At 38.5% G+C, this 15,684-nt stretch overlaps 1 protein-coding gene across 3 annotated transcripts; it reads left to right on the forward strand.

Moving 5' to 3' along the window:
* Nucleotides 1-313: 313 nt before the first annotated feature.
* Nucleotides 314-15,618, forward strand: FAM133B (family with sequence similarity 133 member B). 3 transcript variants are annotated; one of them, XM_032112246.1, is made up of 11 exons: nucleotides 314-465; nucleotides 4,078-4,175; nucleotides 4,891-4,969; nucleotides 7,170-7,244; nucleotides 7,418-7,450; nucleotides 7,853-7,921; nucleotides 8,628-8,735; nucleotides 9,905-9,952; nucleotides 11,598-11,693; nucleotides 11,970-12,018; nucleotides 13,541-13,604. In XM_032112246.1, exons 1-11 carry the CDS (start codon nucleotides 442-444, stop codon nucleotides 13,543-13,545), a joined length of 684 nt encoding a protein of 227 aa, XP_031968137.1. In that variant the 5' UTR covers nucleotides 314-441; the 3' UTR covers nucleotides 13,546-13,604. The 3 variants fall into 3 exon arrangements, with proteins under 3 accessions (XP_031968137.1, XP_031968118.1, XP_031968128.1); XM_032112227.1 differs by having other exon boundaries at nucleotides 315-465; nucleotides 11,970-12,014; nucleotides 13,541-15,618; XM_032112237.1 differs by having other exon boundaries at nucleotides 315-465; nucleotides 8,628-8,723; nucleotides 11,970-12,014; nucleotides 13,541-15,618.
* The last annotated feature ends 66 nt before the right edge of the window (nucleotides 15,619-15,684 follow it).

Raw genomic sequence — 15,684 nt, forward strand, 5'->3', positions numbered from 1 at the left:
GACGACCCTGCTTAATTAGAGAAGGTGGACCAGACGACCCAGTGTGGCCCCCTCCAACCTGTCCCATTCTGTGATTCTGTGTCTGACTGTGTGTCCCCGCCGCTGCCACCGCCCCACCCGACGCCGTGCAGTAAAATTCCCCTGCCCTCCCCTTCCTCCCGCCCGGTCCCGGCGCTGCGGCCGCGGCCCCTGGGCCCGCCGGGGCGGCTCTGGGCGCAGGGGGCGGGCGCTGGCGGCGAGGGGCCGGCCCGGCGCGGAGGCGCGCGGCCCCGGCAGGCGGCGCTGTGTGGCTGCCGCCATCGCCGCTCCCGCAGCGCCGCGGCCGAGAGGGGCCGAGAGGGGCCGAGAGGGGCCGAGAGGGGCCGCGGCTTCCCGGGCGCGGGGAAGGACGGGGCCGGGCCGAGACGGCGGCGGGCGGCGGAGCGGGGTCACGGCGGCGCCATGGGGAAGCGGGATAACCGTGTGGTGAGCAACGTGGGCGGCTCGGCCGGGCCCCGGCGCGGAGGCCGTGGGGAGCCGGGCGTTGCCTCGGCCCGGGCAGGCCCGTCCGGCCGCCGCCGCGCTCCGACCGCCGGGAGGGGCAGAACGGGCCTCCGCGGGGGACAAGAGCGGCCCGGTGCCGGCGGGGCTGCCCGCGGCGGGCCAGAGGCTGCCGAGGGCCGGCTGGGTACGGGGCGCCGGGACTGGGGTCCGGCCGCGCTTGGGGCCCCGCCGGCGGGGGACAAAGGCGGGCCGTGCCCCGCGCCTCGCCCAGCCCGGCCCGAGGGCGCCCCGGGATCTGCCGGAGCCCGTGTGGGTGGGTTGTCCCTCCCTCGGCACGTGCTCGAGGCTCCCTGGCAGAACCTCTGATTGCCTTGTCAAATCCGGCAGCATCGTGACTGACGGCTGCGTTGTGATCTGTCGAGGGAAGGTGATTATAAGATGCTGGCCTGGTCCGTACAAAAATAAAATGCTCCCAATGGGAGTTGCAGCACTCGCTGAAGTAGCTCTGATCCTTGTTAAGCCGCATTTCCTTAAACTTGGCGTTCGGCTGTACCTGAGAGATCTGAAATTGAGCTTTACGCAGCACTCTGCTGCCTCGGGAGCCAGCGCTCAGCAGGCAAAAAATGCACTTCAACACACCTGACTGCAGAGCCTGACTTCATACATAGCTGAACAGTCATCCTTCCTCCTGTTTTTCTTTAAATATTTTTGTACCAGTTAGCCTTTCGCCTTCTACTCGTAATCATTTAGACATTGTAGGTTTGCTGCTGAATTTTATGACTAAACACAAATTGTGATCATAATACTTTTATTTTTTTCCCTTTCTCTGTTTCTTTCTCGTATATGCTATGAGTTTGTACTCAGATCCATTCACATCTTTGCATACCTTGATGGAATAGTACAGTAATAGACATAATAATAGATGGCAAAGTCCCTTTGATTGCTTTATTGACATATCAAAAAAATGGAGTCTACTAAGAAAGAGTTGACAGTGTATTAGGCTCCAAGACTGGATCTATGGTTGAAATGTACTGTAAGGTTTTCAGGTGTGTATTTATTTACTCTTAATTTTCTTTTAATGGGACAGCTGGGATATACCTACCAATGCCAGCAAGTCTTTATGTTCCTATATAAGGTTCATTATGCCCTCATGCTTTTAGTACACAGAAGTTATAATATAGGACCCTTTGCTCCTCATGTATGACCATAGAGATTTCTACTGTTATTTCTCTTCTGTTCTACTGTTACCTTCTTTTCTTTCTACTGTTACGTCCCTTCTTAAATACACCCACCATCGTTTTTGACTATTTGGAGATGGAAAATAACCATGCTTTTTTCACATCTACAGGGTACTTGCAAGGCAGTAATAGTATTGCTTGCCTAGAGAACCCTGCCTGACAGAAGGTGCCTTACACTTTTCATGAGCAAGGAAGCTATGCAGCAAATACCTTTGTTAATATCTGCTTGAGCAAACTGCTGAAAGAAGAAAATGAATGTGCAATTACTTCCTTTACTGAGGGTGCATTTCCATGCTCCTTCTAGCTAGTGACATGCAATTTGGCAAAGTCGTGTAAATACTTTTCAGAAATGTTTATTGGTGAAGTAATTCTTCATAAATAAACCTGGTTGAAATTATAAGAACATGTTTTAAGGCAGATTTCCTAATCGTGGAATATAGAGCAGTACACAGTCATTATGTACTTGCTGTGGTAAAGTTAAAGAAAGCCACTGAAGGAAGCTTCCTAGACAGTTATCCAGGGGCAGTTTGAGCAAGTACAAAATCAATATTTGACAGCTGTAGCCTCTTCTGCAGGTAGAGAGTTTTGTTGGGAGGTGGTGAGGTGTTCATTACTTGTAAGCTCTGGCAGCAAAGTAGCTGATTTTCATTTAAGAGCAGGAAGAGACGCCATTTTTTGGAAAGTAATTGTATAAGAGCTTTCAGATACAAATTTCTGAATGGTAACCAAAAGTCAGTGTGCTCACTGGAGTAAACCAAGTATCTAATGGGTCTAATACATTGAAATTACCTTTGTTTAGTGAAAACAGTGTTCAAATAGTGCTGTCCTGCATTCCAAAAAGAGCTCCTTTTCCACTCAAAGCTGAATTCAATTACAGAAGTTTTATTCATTTTTAGATTTTTAATGTGAAAGCCTTTCTAAGTGTTGTAACTACTTGAGGGCATACATCCATCTGCTACTTGTTTCACTTGGCATACCTCACTGTTTATTTGTCCATGTTACCCTTTTTGTGTGAAATAAAGCAACAAAGCAAAGCCCCAAGAAATGGCAGCAAATGTCACCCTTAGAGTTGCAAAGTCAACTTGAGTAAAAAAATGCTCCACTTGAAAGAGTAAAGAGTCCTTGGATTGCTTCAGAGTGGTCCAGCTGATGGATCTGAGCCAGACTTGAGTGGGCAGTGCTTCCTTCCAGCCAAATGCCCCATCCCAGGCAGAGCCTGGAGTGCCTCTTCCAGGACTAAATGTATCCCCAAGAGCTGAAGCCACCTGCCTGCTTGCAGTCCAGTCCAGAAACTCAGCACTGCTGTGGTCACTGCTTCTGCAGTGGGAGCAACAGGAGGGGAGGCAGCAGCTGCTGCTTCTGACAGCTTTCACAAATGCTCGCTTACTGTGCATGGTGGTTTCTGAATGCTTGGTAAAAAGAAGTGTTGGACATATGAGATCTACACAGATGGTCAAATCTTTGCTTTGAATCTACAAAATGTTGTACTCTTTAAAAAATTGTCTCAGATTGGGCAACCAAAGCAAGTCATTTTTTGGCTAATTTGATCTTTTTCTCATCTCCAAACTGAATAGTAAGAACAGTGTGTTATGTTCTGCAAAAGTGAAGTGTTGGGATGGCGTAGTGATAAAAGCCAATGAGATAAGGGGGTGTATGTACCTCCTTTTCACATGAACAAAAATACTGTTGACATAAATTATGGAAGAGTTTTTCCATTAACTGCTGAGGTGGATTATGAATTCTAAATTTTAATTTCATCTTTTATAGCGCAAAGAGTATGCATGGGTTTGAAAGATGGAATACATCATAACATTGGGGTTATGTATGTTTGGGTTTTGTGGGTTTTTTCCTCCTTAAAATAGCCCTAAGTCACAGAATTTTGATACATGCATAATTGTAGCAAAGTACCACTACTTGCTTGTTTTGGTGCAAGAAATTGCATGCAGAATTTAGTGACTCTCCGGTCAGCAATTTTGAACAGAACTTTAAGGCAGAGCATCAGTTGTCCCAGAGAGTGAGTGCTGAAATTTAATTACATTTTCTATGTCCCAAGGAAGAATATTTCAGAAATCATACTATTCTTAGTTTACAAAATCATTGCTTAAGGAAGGGAATTATTGTAATGGTCTTTTTGTGGATCAATTCTTTCTGCAACAGTATAACTCCAGCTGAAAGCACTTAACTTTCTGCCAGCCTGAATCAACTCAGTTTAGCTAAATATTTTACATTCTTGGAAACAAGTCAGAATTCTTTTTCAGGGAGTGATAAAAAGTTTCTGTGAAGAACAAGCAAGATATTTTGGTATCATAGTGTAACTGATGAATTTTGTATTTCTTTTTTTTGTTTCATACTCAAGGCTTATATGAATCCCATAGCTATGGCCAGAGCACGAGGTCCTGCCCCAAATTCAGGACCAACAATACAAGACTACTTGAACAGGCCAAGACCAACATGGTAAGCAGCAGTGCCTGTCTACCCTTTTGATCTTTTAAGTAAAAGATTTGTTCTCTCTTACTAAAATGTCACTGGTACCTACCTTCTCCCTAGAATATCCAGTAATAGATTTTGAAAGATTCCTTGTCTCTGGCCAAGGTATTCTTTTCTAAACATGTATTCAATCTCCTCTTCTAAAAACAATAATATTTCATTTTGAAATGTGTATTTCTCATTTGTCTGTATTTTTTTGGCAACAGTTTCTCAGAAGAGGAGAATGTCATCTTACCTCTTTCACAAATTCTAATACCTAAACCTTGTAGATATATTTAATTTGTAATTAATGTCTAAAAGATTAATTAAAATTAATTAATCTCTAAAAGAACCATTTTGCTGGTGTATTCTCAGAATCCAGTTTACCCTACCCAACAAAACCATCACTTTGAGATATTATCAACAACTTTCTTTATGTTCAATCCCTTTGCCTGCCTTCATGAGACATTAGAGGACAATTTGCCTAATTGCAAAGTTAGCTTTAGATCTTTTGGAGGGATTTAACTACCGTACTTAAGTTATTAGGGTTAGGTTACCATATGTGTAACATCTAAGATGCTTTCGTTCTTCTCTTGAAAGTTCAACCAAGGGTAAACTTCAAAAAAACTCTACAAAAAAGTTAGACACTGAAGAAGGTATTTTTAATTGTAAAAATTGTGATCTTATCATCCTTTTCATACAGGGAAGAAGTGAAAGAGCAACTAGAAAAGAAAAAGAAAGGATCCAGGGCTTTGGCTGAGTTTGAAGAAAAGATGAATGAGGTTGGTAATGTTATTAGCTGTTAATACATGATTCTTTTTATCTAACATGCTGCTTCTGTTATCATTTACAGTATCAAGTAGCCATAATATTTCACTTCGCTCCAGCTTTTAATAACTATTTTGTTTCATTTATATTGGAAGTTGAGTTTACAACTTAACCAGTGAAGAGCTACATTCAGTTCAGAGAAAAAACTATATAAAACGTTTTTTAAATTGCTGGTGAATAAAACTTGACCTTGTTATAAATGTAAATACATTTATGCAAATGCATGTGCTTATATTAATAAATTAAACAGTGCATTTTCAGGCATGATAAACCAAAGTCTGCTGTGCTAATATTCACTTGTCTAAGGTCACAGAATCCAAATAGAGTGAGAAAAAAGTGCATTACTGGAAACAGATGTCTTTGGCAAGGAATATACATGTAGTATTATTATGGGAGAGGGCACAAAGAATGGCTTTCAGTCAGATAGGACTAGGAACTACTTGTTTTTCTCTTGTCCTAAGCTGATTACAACACGTGCTGGTTTCCTGATATAAATGCAGCTGTTCTGATGTTTGTGTTCTGGACCTACCTACCTGAAGATCAGCACAGTATTAGAAAGCTTCACATGTAATTCCTGTTGTATACAAGGGAGAAATTAGTATACAGTGAATTTAACTGTTTCTGTTCCTTCTTGGGTCCTGGTGTTTTGAGATAAGCTTCAGGCAGTAATCTTCATCATTGTGGGTAAGTTTCTGGTTGAAGTAGATTATGCTCCTCTTCCCTTACTGGAAGGGCATAGTACCCATAGTACTCCTGCTATACCTTTTTGCCTAAGAAGTTGTACCAGGATTTGGAGGGCCATAGGGTGCTCTTCTGAGAGGATCAGTTGTTCTGTGCTCTTGGTTTTAGCTTGGTGAGTTTGGTTTAGCATTCTATCATATTCCTTTCCTGATTTTACCTTTGGCTAATGCAAAATAAGTGAAATTGGCATGCCTGGAAGCTAACAACCTTTCAGTGTGGTAGAAGGGTAGGAAGGGATGCAGGGAATCATGAAATGGTCATGAGTTATTCCTAAAGCTCCTAAGAACAAATCTCTGAATGCCTGGAAAGATCACAAGTCTCTGAATGAGGTGCTGTCTCCCCTATTTTGCTGACAGTTGTTGGACATGTGTGTTTAAAACATAACACTAGCACAGTCTTTAATGAAGCACAGGCTGTTTGTGAGAGATGCCTCAGGTGGCTGTGGGTACCTGGTATATCAAAGTACACAACCCACAGGTGCTGCCTTGGTCCATGGAAGCACAGTTCACACAGCACTGCATCCTGCCTAATCTGCCATGTCCGTCAGCAGCACTGTTCAGCTCACTCACAGTTTGCTGACAAGGGGATCTGAGTATCACCCTGCATTGCACAGGTTACTTGATTCCTGGTATTTCTGTCCCCTCAGCACAGTATGTGGATCATCATTGTTTTACCAGTACAGTACAAATACAGCTTCATTGTGAGGATCAGAGTAATAAAGAAGGGAGCACATGATGTGTCTGACAGTGCAGATTGAACCTAGCAGCCTTTCAGTTTGATGGGGGCAGGTTGGATGTTTCAGAGCTCATGAAGGGGACATTTCAGGTAACCCTAGAGACCAGATGGAGAATTGAAAAGGAGGAAGGAGAGGAGACTTTTATTCATTCATTCATTCATTCAGTGTGCTTGGCCCAACAAAGTAAGAGCATTTCTATGAAGATGTGTATAGTAATTTGATATAATTATTGCTGACACCAACAAGGCCCAGAACAGATACTAGAGACACCCATACGTTGATGAAGGGCCAAGAGAAGTTGTCTTGAAGTTTTGTTTCAGGTGATTTTTAGAACTAAAACAAAATCACAGTTTTTCTGGTAGGGTACCCTGCTTTTCTAAAATGCTCTAGCAGGAACACTGTGATACAAAAGCACAAATACCATAATTGATGACCTTCAAGATAAACGGCAATCTCTTAAAACCAAGTAACTTCAACATTGAGGTATGAACTAACACTGTATTTTGATGAATATTAATCTTCTGTAAAATCAAGTGTATTACAGCTTTGGTTAACGTTACGTATTGTTTACTTTCTGCGGGTTTTGTTAAACCTATAATGTCAGGTAGAGGAGAGGTTAAAAAAAAGCTGTTCAGAAATGACCCTCCTGTCACTGTTGTGTTCGGTTTTATTTTCAGAATTGGAGGAAAGAACTGGAAAAACACAGGGAGAAATTACTGGGTGGAAATGAGAGTTCCTCCAAAAAAAAAGAGGTAAGTTGCTTTCAGTTGCATATATTCTGTGTTTGGAATTGGATTTATCATCAATGCTGCCAACACAGAATTTCATAAATACATTTTAAAAGCCAGCATCAAAATTTATATACCTAAATGCATGACAAAAGAAAATGATGCCAAAGTAACATTTGTTCTATTCTATTTTTAAGAAAAAGAAAAAGGAAAAGAAGAAATCTAATAGGGTGAGCAAAATTTTCAGTTTTCTGATCTTTTTTTGCTTTGGGGTTGTTCCTGTTTGTCATTTAAGTTCTCTTGGAAAGAGAAAGCATAGCTGTAATTTTGATTTTAGATGTTAAATTAACTTACTTTTATTTAGAAAGGGTTTTCTTGTACATTCAGTACAAGGAAAATTAAAGGGAGGAAAAGAGCATTAAATAGATATTATTAAATGAAAAATGTTAGAAGTGGTTTAGAAGTTTATTTAAGAAAAATCTATGTAAGACCAGCTTCTCAGAAGTAAAATTTTATTGGTTACACTTTGAAAATGAAGAACTTTTAAAGGGAGTGTTTGGATGGGCTTTTGAGTATTTGCCAGACAAAATGCTGCATCTCACAAGCTTCACTTTTTGTTGTGTTTGGTCAAGTTGTCTTCATCTTCCTCTTCTTCATCAAGCTCTGATTCTTCCAGCAGCTCATCTGATTCAGAAGATGAGGTAAGATCTAACTTATTGGAATCTATCATGTTTTGTTCGTGAGGTTTATTTAAGACAGATTTTGGTAACATGTTTTAGAATATTCTTAGAGGGCCTGGTTTGGATAAGACCATTTAGTTTTTATGCATTTGGTACTTATGATAAAGTTGTGAATTTTAGACATATATATTTAATATATGTGTCTAAATATGATGTATTGATTCTATTATTATTAATATTAATGATTAATGTATTAATAATTAATAATATATTAATTAAATTAGTATATAATATATAACTATTTAATAGTTTCTATATGAGCACTACAGATTTTGGTGTCCTGGCTTGTAAAATGGATCCATTTTAACACTGAATTGCTCTTTTAATAGAATCCCCTATCTAATCATAAAAATGCAAAAATACCATTTTTACTTTCTAGCAAAAGTCTTCGTTACAGATAATCAGATTCTACATTACACACCTAAATAATAAACAGAATCTAGAGCACCTGGATTTTTCACCAGTTTGCATTTTTTCAATGCAGGAGAGTTATGAAGGTCCTCCACTAAAAGAATCAATTGTAGCGTACTTTATTCCTCAGGAGAACATTATAACATGTAGGAATTTGATGTTTCCTTTTCTTTACATTTAACATAAATCTTTAATTCTAATGAGAACAAATTCAAGTTTGTGTTTTTCCTTCTTTTTCTACAATATTTGTGGATAGGATAAAAAGCAAGGGAAGAAAAGAAGGAAAAAGAAGTATCGCTCCTCACGGAAATCTTCAGCAAGCACAACTTCAGAATCTGAGTCAGACAGCAAGGTAAATATGCAGGTGTGTTCTCTTGGCAAGTTTTCCTGGTTGGTGTTAAAAAAACATAAATAATTTTGACTTCAGCATTTTAATGTGGATTTTCATCTTGCACACTTAAGGCCGTGTATTCTCATTGAGCCTGAGCTGCACTTGTATCTTCCACATGCAGTGTGGAATCTGCCTCCACTGGCCACAATTCCTGGTGGAAATAATTTGATCTTTAGAAAATGAACATGGTTTATTCCAGCAATTTGTAGTCATTTTTCTGATTTCAGACGTACACAGCTTTTGTGCTGCTCAGATGTTTAGTTTTATACTACATTAACACTTAAAATGTTCTTTTGAATATGCAATTTAATTGAGCACTATCTCTGAAAATACAGGTATTGCAGGATACCTGTGGCCAGAACATTACCTTTCTAAATATCTGAGTAGTTTCCTGTTGAAGAACTGAGCCTTTCCCAAATATATTAAATTGAAGTTGTTTTTTCCTTTTCTGAAGTATAGCAATATAGATACATGGGATTACTGAATGAACAAAAAAGTGAAGAAGATACATGAGGCAATTTGTTCTGTTATGTTAGCATTTTTCTGTCTTACACTATATAGTTACTGTACTTCTTGCTTAAATATTAATAATACAATGAGTTTTTAAGATTCTCTGTGTAGACTTTATCACAGGCTTTCACTGGAATTCCTGATTCAGTGGGATATAAATTGTAATGAATGACTGTTTGCAGACACCTATGAATTTGTGCTAATGGAAGGTTAAAAACTTTTGCTACATAAAGGGACCCAGAAATACCCTTACTGCAGAAAACTCTGGGGCAATACCTGCTTAACTTCATCTGATCAGCAGAGATGGACATAGATAAAGACTCCCAACTGTTACATGTTATATGTAGTTACAGAAGTGATAGCTGATATCCTTCCTACAGGCTCTCTAAGTTTCCCGCAAGGATGCTGTTACTTGATTCCATACAGACCTTCTCATGCTGCTGGATCAGGAAATCAGCAGCTGCATCGCAATTACAGCTTTTTATATTATTCTTGTCAAGTGCAAGGTAGAAAGGACAATCTTGAAGAATTACCTTCAATAGACATAAAAAAGCTATTGGTCAGACTGCTTTGGGGATTTCTTCCTTTTTCATGAAATGATTTTGTTGTGGTTTGTTTTCCTTTCTATTTAGGATAGCACAAAAAAGAAGAGGTCAAAGGAAGACTGTGAAAAAGAGAAGGTATTTTTATTCTTGAAATCCTTCGATCAGAACTGCATGTTGCATACATAACGGAGCTTTTGTTTTTAATATTGAATGCCTCACTTTACATCTATGGAAATTTTCTGTCCAAACCCACCCAGTCAGAAGGTATCCAGTGCACCCAATTTGAAGTAGACTTTTAGTTGGATTCAGCTCCTGTTTTAGTATATGTTCTTAGTGGAAACCACTGGATCTGTTCTTGTTACGAAGGTAAATCAAAACTGTATCTAATCTGCTAGAGCACATCAGCTGCATTCTAGTGTTTTGGGGTTTACCTTTAGCTGTCACATTGAGCTAAAAATATGTGTGATGATATTTTCAGTGGCATACCTGGTAGGCTATTGGCTTGTAGCTGTAAATTAAGAAATAAAAGCAGAGGATCTCTTTATTTAAATGTAGTCATAATTATAGATACTGTACTTAAAACAGCTTTGGAGAATTGCAGAGAAAAATGTATTCGCGTAAGAAAAACTACCTTATTCTGTCATTTCTCTAAGCATGAAAATCCTCTCTCCTTCCCACCACCACACCATTTTGTACACTCATCCATTATCTTTAACGTAAACAATCTAACTGACTTCAATTTTAGTTATTCATACAGTATGGGTAAACTAAAAATGCTTTCAGAGTCCATCCTAGTCTTTCTCTCCAGTTACCTTTCTTTCTTATCATGTTAGCCTCTACTGCTCCGGTCAATAGTATTGACTTCAGTGTACAAATTCTCCATTGCACAAGGCAGATGTTTTGATTTTCCCCCCGCCCTGCTCCTGCTTCTATTTTACAGTGTCCATTTCCCATCTCATCCTTTTGAATGGCTTCTCTTTGAAGACCAAGTATCTACCATAGTCCCTTATTGTAGCACTACTTTCACACATCTGAAAGCAAAGGGTATTTGGGGACTAGAGGTCTTTCTTCCCCTACCTGCAGATCCCCCATATGTCAGATGGGCTGCATCCTGTGCACTTTCCATGAGTTCTTTTGGGAAGTTTCTGGTCTTAGAAATTGAGTGAGAGAAAGTACCTTCAGTCTTAGGAACACGTTGCCTTGTCCAGAGCAACGGAAGTACAGGGAGCAGAAAAGTAACTCATCAGAACAATCTCACACAGCATCAAAATGTTTTAGAAACTATCCTTTAAATGCACTGGAATTAAATATGATGTGTTACAAGTACAGCTGGCAGGGACAGCTTGTGGTTCAACACATACACAGAGGGAGCTTTTTCTTTCATGAACAAAGCAAGAGTCTGAAGCTACAGTGTTTGTATGTATACATTGAGACATCTTCCGTTACTCATTATTTAAAAGTGATGAAACGTTTTATTTTCAAATGCTTACTTCTTCATGTGTTATTACTTAAAATAAGAGACTATTTTTCCTCTCACTTTTAGAAAGTTGCTGTATCTTGGTAACAAGGAAAAGGAATATACAGAAAATTATTATTTTCACCAAAAGCATTTTAACAGTTTGGTAGGGTAGTTTGATGATGATGGGTAACTAGTTTAATGTCAATAATACTTTAAAATATTTCACAACTTAGAAGTGATATTTCAATCTTAAATTTTAAGCAGAAGTTTTATAAAATTTGAAAGGTCCGTCTTCATTCACAAATACGTTATTTTGTGTAGGAAGGTAAAAATCATCACAGGAAAAGGAAGAAAGCAGATCGTGGTGATGGACCTTTATCGTCAGAATCTGTGTCTGAATCGGATCAGACAGAGGAGGTCAGTGTGAATCCTCAGTTTCCGATGTTACAGTGCTTGTAGCTTACTGATTTATATCAGTGAATGATGAACTAGCTTAGATTTAATACATTGTAGAAAGGTTCTGCTCTGTACAGGTGAATTGAAGTGTGCAGTGCACTCAAAGTTTTTCGTAGTTTTCCTTTTAAAATAAACTTTGAAGGGTTGTTTAGCTTCTATCACCTACAAGTAATTTTGAATTAATTTTCTTGAGAATCAACTTTTTATGGATGCTACATTTGGTTGAATTTTCTTTAGGTGCAAGCGAAAAAGAAGAAAAGCAATGAAGAAAAGGAGAAAACAGCAAGTATCCCTCTTACTCATACTGTAGTTTTAGGATATAAATACTCTGTACTGGGTTAATTTCCAGTTTCACATTTTTCACTAATATAAATGTTTATAGCAATAGTCTGCTGTTGCATTTAAATTAACAGTTTCTCTGTTTACTTGCTGAAGTCACTTTTTCAATTGTTGAAGAAGAATTTGTCACTCTTTTACCTATATGTGATTTGAGATTTATACAACTTTAACACTTACTGTAGAATATATTTTATTCTGTATCAACCTCCTAGAACGACTAATACCTGTGTGGTACCAAGTAGGGGAGCAGTTTGCCACACAGACATATATATCAGTGCTGTTCCTTCGTTAACATTGTGTGTAATTCCTTGGTAAGCCTTCTTTGCCACCGTGGAAGGGGCCTTAGGACATAATTGCTGCAACATGTACGCCATAATAACTCTTCCCCCGACCAAATAAAGAGCTACCAGCAACTTCTCTTTTTTCAATTTTTTTTATTTGTATCTGTTGGTAAAAGTGAGAGGAAGGTTCAGTAGTGATTTATATAGAATCCAGATTTACCACATGTACCTGAGGTTCCTCAGTTAGTATAGTGGATTTGGGATCCTAAATGCCCGCTTGAGATGTCTGGGTATCTGTCTCCCCTGTCAGCAGCAGTGTTCCTTATTAGGCATCTCAGTTGTCGAGATGAGGTAGGGCAAAGGGGAGGTCTACATTAGTCACCTAAAAATACAGGCATAGGAATATCAGTGGTACACATTTTTCCGTGGAACTTGTTTGTATTTTCAGACTCATATGAACCGTTTGCCGTGACATTTCTAGTGATTGCATATGGTCTTTTTCATACTAGACTTGTACATGTAAGGATTATGTATAAAACAAAGCTTTAATACCGATTGTTTCATTTTTGTAATGCCACACCTATTTGAGAATTCCAGTTGAAATTCTGCTTGCAAAAAGACAAGATTGCATCTCTTAGCTTCTGTATTACAGTGATCAGCATACTACCTTCAGGACTGAGTCCAGTAGGGTTAATTTGAGTGTATTTATATTTACAGTTGAGATCATAATTGTTTTATTTTAAACAAAGTACAAGTGATAGCCTAGCCAAGTGCAGTTGAGCTATTTAATGGTACACAGTGAATTTAGGCGCTTACTTTAAAATCTGTAAACATCCTAGTTATTCCCAAATACGTAAGATGTCACTACCGGTCACAGCACTTCCTTATTACTTTCTCAGTAATCTATAATGCTCTGAAAATCATTTAAAATACTAAAAAATGTAATAGTGATGGTGATGAGAGGTGTGAAATAGCCATACTGTAGTGGAGATAAATTTAAATTGAAGGCTGCTCATAATAGTGAAAATTGCTGGGTAAAGTATTTCTTTTGTGATTTCTCAATAGGCTTCTGTAGAAATCTCTTTTGAAGCATCTTTCAAAAGATACCCTTTCTGTGCTCTCATTTTGCATTAGCAGAATGTAATAGTAATTGCATTATACGATAACTTCCTTTTTTTTTTTTTTTAGGATAAAACAAAAAAGAGAAAGAAGCACAAGAAACATGGTAAAAAGAAGAAAAAGAAGTCTGCTGGTTCAAATTCGGATTCAGAATAATATTTTAAAGCAACGTGAGACTATCAACAGAAGTGCAATGACTAAAGGAAACTTAAACTGTGAAATGACAGCAAACTTTACCAAACTGCATGAGTTTTCCTGTGTTTTAGAAATATTCCTAATCTTTCAGTAGCCATCCAGATATGCAGCTGTGCTGGGGAAGACCATTGTTATTGCCTGCTGCTTAATACATGAGGTACAACTTCTATAAAATTCCAGTAAGCAGTGTTAAATGTTTGAGACAAGATGAGATGGTAGGCCAGCTGAGGTATAAAACATTGGAAAATAAGAGAGATAAACTTTTTAGATAGTTAAAATAGTCTTTTAAAGCATTAGTAATAGTCTTTATTTGTAAATCAGGACAAATTAAATCCCAAGTTCATCCTGCAGGTTAATATTATGCATAAACTACTACAAGCTGGTGTCTGCTAATGGAAAATTAACAATAACATTTAAAAGGCTGCCTTTGTAGAAATGTGTATCATCTGCCCCATTACCGTCTCCATGCATATGTGAAAGGGAATGCTACCATTTTGGCTACCTGAACCGGGTGCCTTTCCCTTTGATTCTTGCAAATCTCTGCTGTTTTTAATCCCTGCATCTCTGCATTCCTGGGAAGCTAGAGCTATTGTCAGCAGCCTTTTCTGAATAAGCAGTTTTGAGCTTCTGAGCATGTGCTTCTGCATTAAGCAAGAGCAATGACATTTTGCAGTATAACTGACAGTCAAAACCTGAAGATTTTACCTCTGCTTCTTTGAAATGGCGATAGACCTTTGCTAGTAAATATGCATATTTCATTTAATGTAATTTTGGTTTAATTGAAAACTTCTTGCAAACACTGGTAGCTTTCTTTGCATTATCTTTAGAATTGTTTTGCATGATTTGTACCATTTTTAAATTAACAAAATGCAGGTAATCATTTGTTGTAACCAGTTCTTTGAATTACATTTTACATGCAGAGTTTCATGTATGTATTTAGTTATAGTTAAGTTCATTGCTGTGTTTAAGTGCACACTTGCTGAAGTTATTTAGCATGTAAAAAGCAGGGTTTTGATACTTTAACAGCTTCATATTGAAGCTGATTTTACTCTAAGCAAGTTCAGTGGCAGATCTGTTATGTGACGTGTCTTGTTAGATAAAAAAACTACTGCCAGAATCTCATTAAAGATACTGTTTAAACAGTTTGTATTTATATTTTTGTACTTGAGGGCTACAGAATGTTGATCTAAGTCATAAAGCTGTTTTACTTTAGTTTAGTTGCTTTAGATAACTGAAAAAAAGCTTTTTTAAATTACATGTGCACACAAGAAAACACAAGCAACCATTTGATTTTAGTTTACATGAAATTCTCACTCTATCTTCCATTGAAATACTGGTTGCTGGGCCTTCTGTTAGTCTTTAACAAATGCCCATCCATCCCAGGTAGTCAAATACAGATTTTTGATCCACCCCTTCTTTCCATTGCACAGGTGCTAACTTAGAACTTACCTCTATTGCATACAGATGTTTCAAGTGTTACGTTGCCAAGAATTTCAAGACTTTTAAGACATTGATTATTAGTCTGAAAACCCTAACTAAAATCTGTGGGAGAAAGATGATTTCATTCTGCCATTGTACAGAGAAATTGTCTTCAAGTTCTTGGGAAAATACAGCCATTCAGTTGCAGCAATGTGCATCTAAACAATAGTAATATTTTCATTGACTGTTTTATACTCTTGGGCTTGATGTTACCAATTCTAAACACTTTTGTCGGTGAGGTTGAAATAAAGGCAAGATACAGTGAACAGGGGGGTTTGATTTAGGGTTTGTGTTTAGTTTTGTTGGGGTTGTTTTCCTTTTAAGTTGTGGTGTTGCAGTTTTGGTAAAAGAACTTGTAATGAACCATAGCATAAATGCTCTGTCCTGTGTGATACCTTATTTGACTTTTACACAACCACCTGCCACAGAAAGAAATAAAAATGGAAATGAGACCCAGTCTTCCAAATACTTAAGCCAGTATATAATTTTAATTGTGTGACTGTAACTATCTGTTCTGCTCAGCTGTAGCCTTCAAGTGC

Source organism: Corvus moneduloides, chromosome 1 (genome assembly GCF_009650955.1).
Source record: "Corvus moneduloides isolate bCorMon1 chromosome 1, bCorMon1.pri, whole genome shotgun sequence".
Classification (NCBI taxonomy): Eukaryota; Metazoa; Chordata; class Aves; order Passeriformes; family Corvidae; genus Corvus; species Corvus moneduloides.

Coding starts and splice junctions, on each gene's coding strand:
- FAM133B (XM_032112227.1), top strand. CDS start 442: ATGGGGAAGCGGGATAACCGTGTG. Junction 7,451..7,852: donor AAAAGAAGAAATCTAATAGG/GTGAGCAAAATT, acceptor TGTTTGGTCAAG/TTGTCTTCATCTTCCTCTTC. Junction 11,694..11,969: donor AATCGGATCAGACAGAGGAG/GTCAGTGTGAAT, acceptor AATTTTCTTTAG/GTGCAAGCGAAAAAGAAGAA.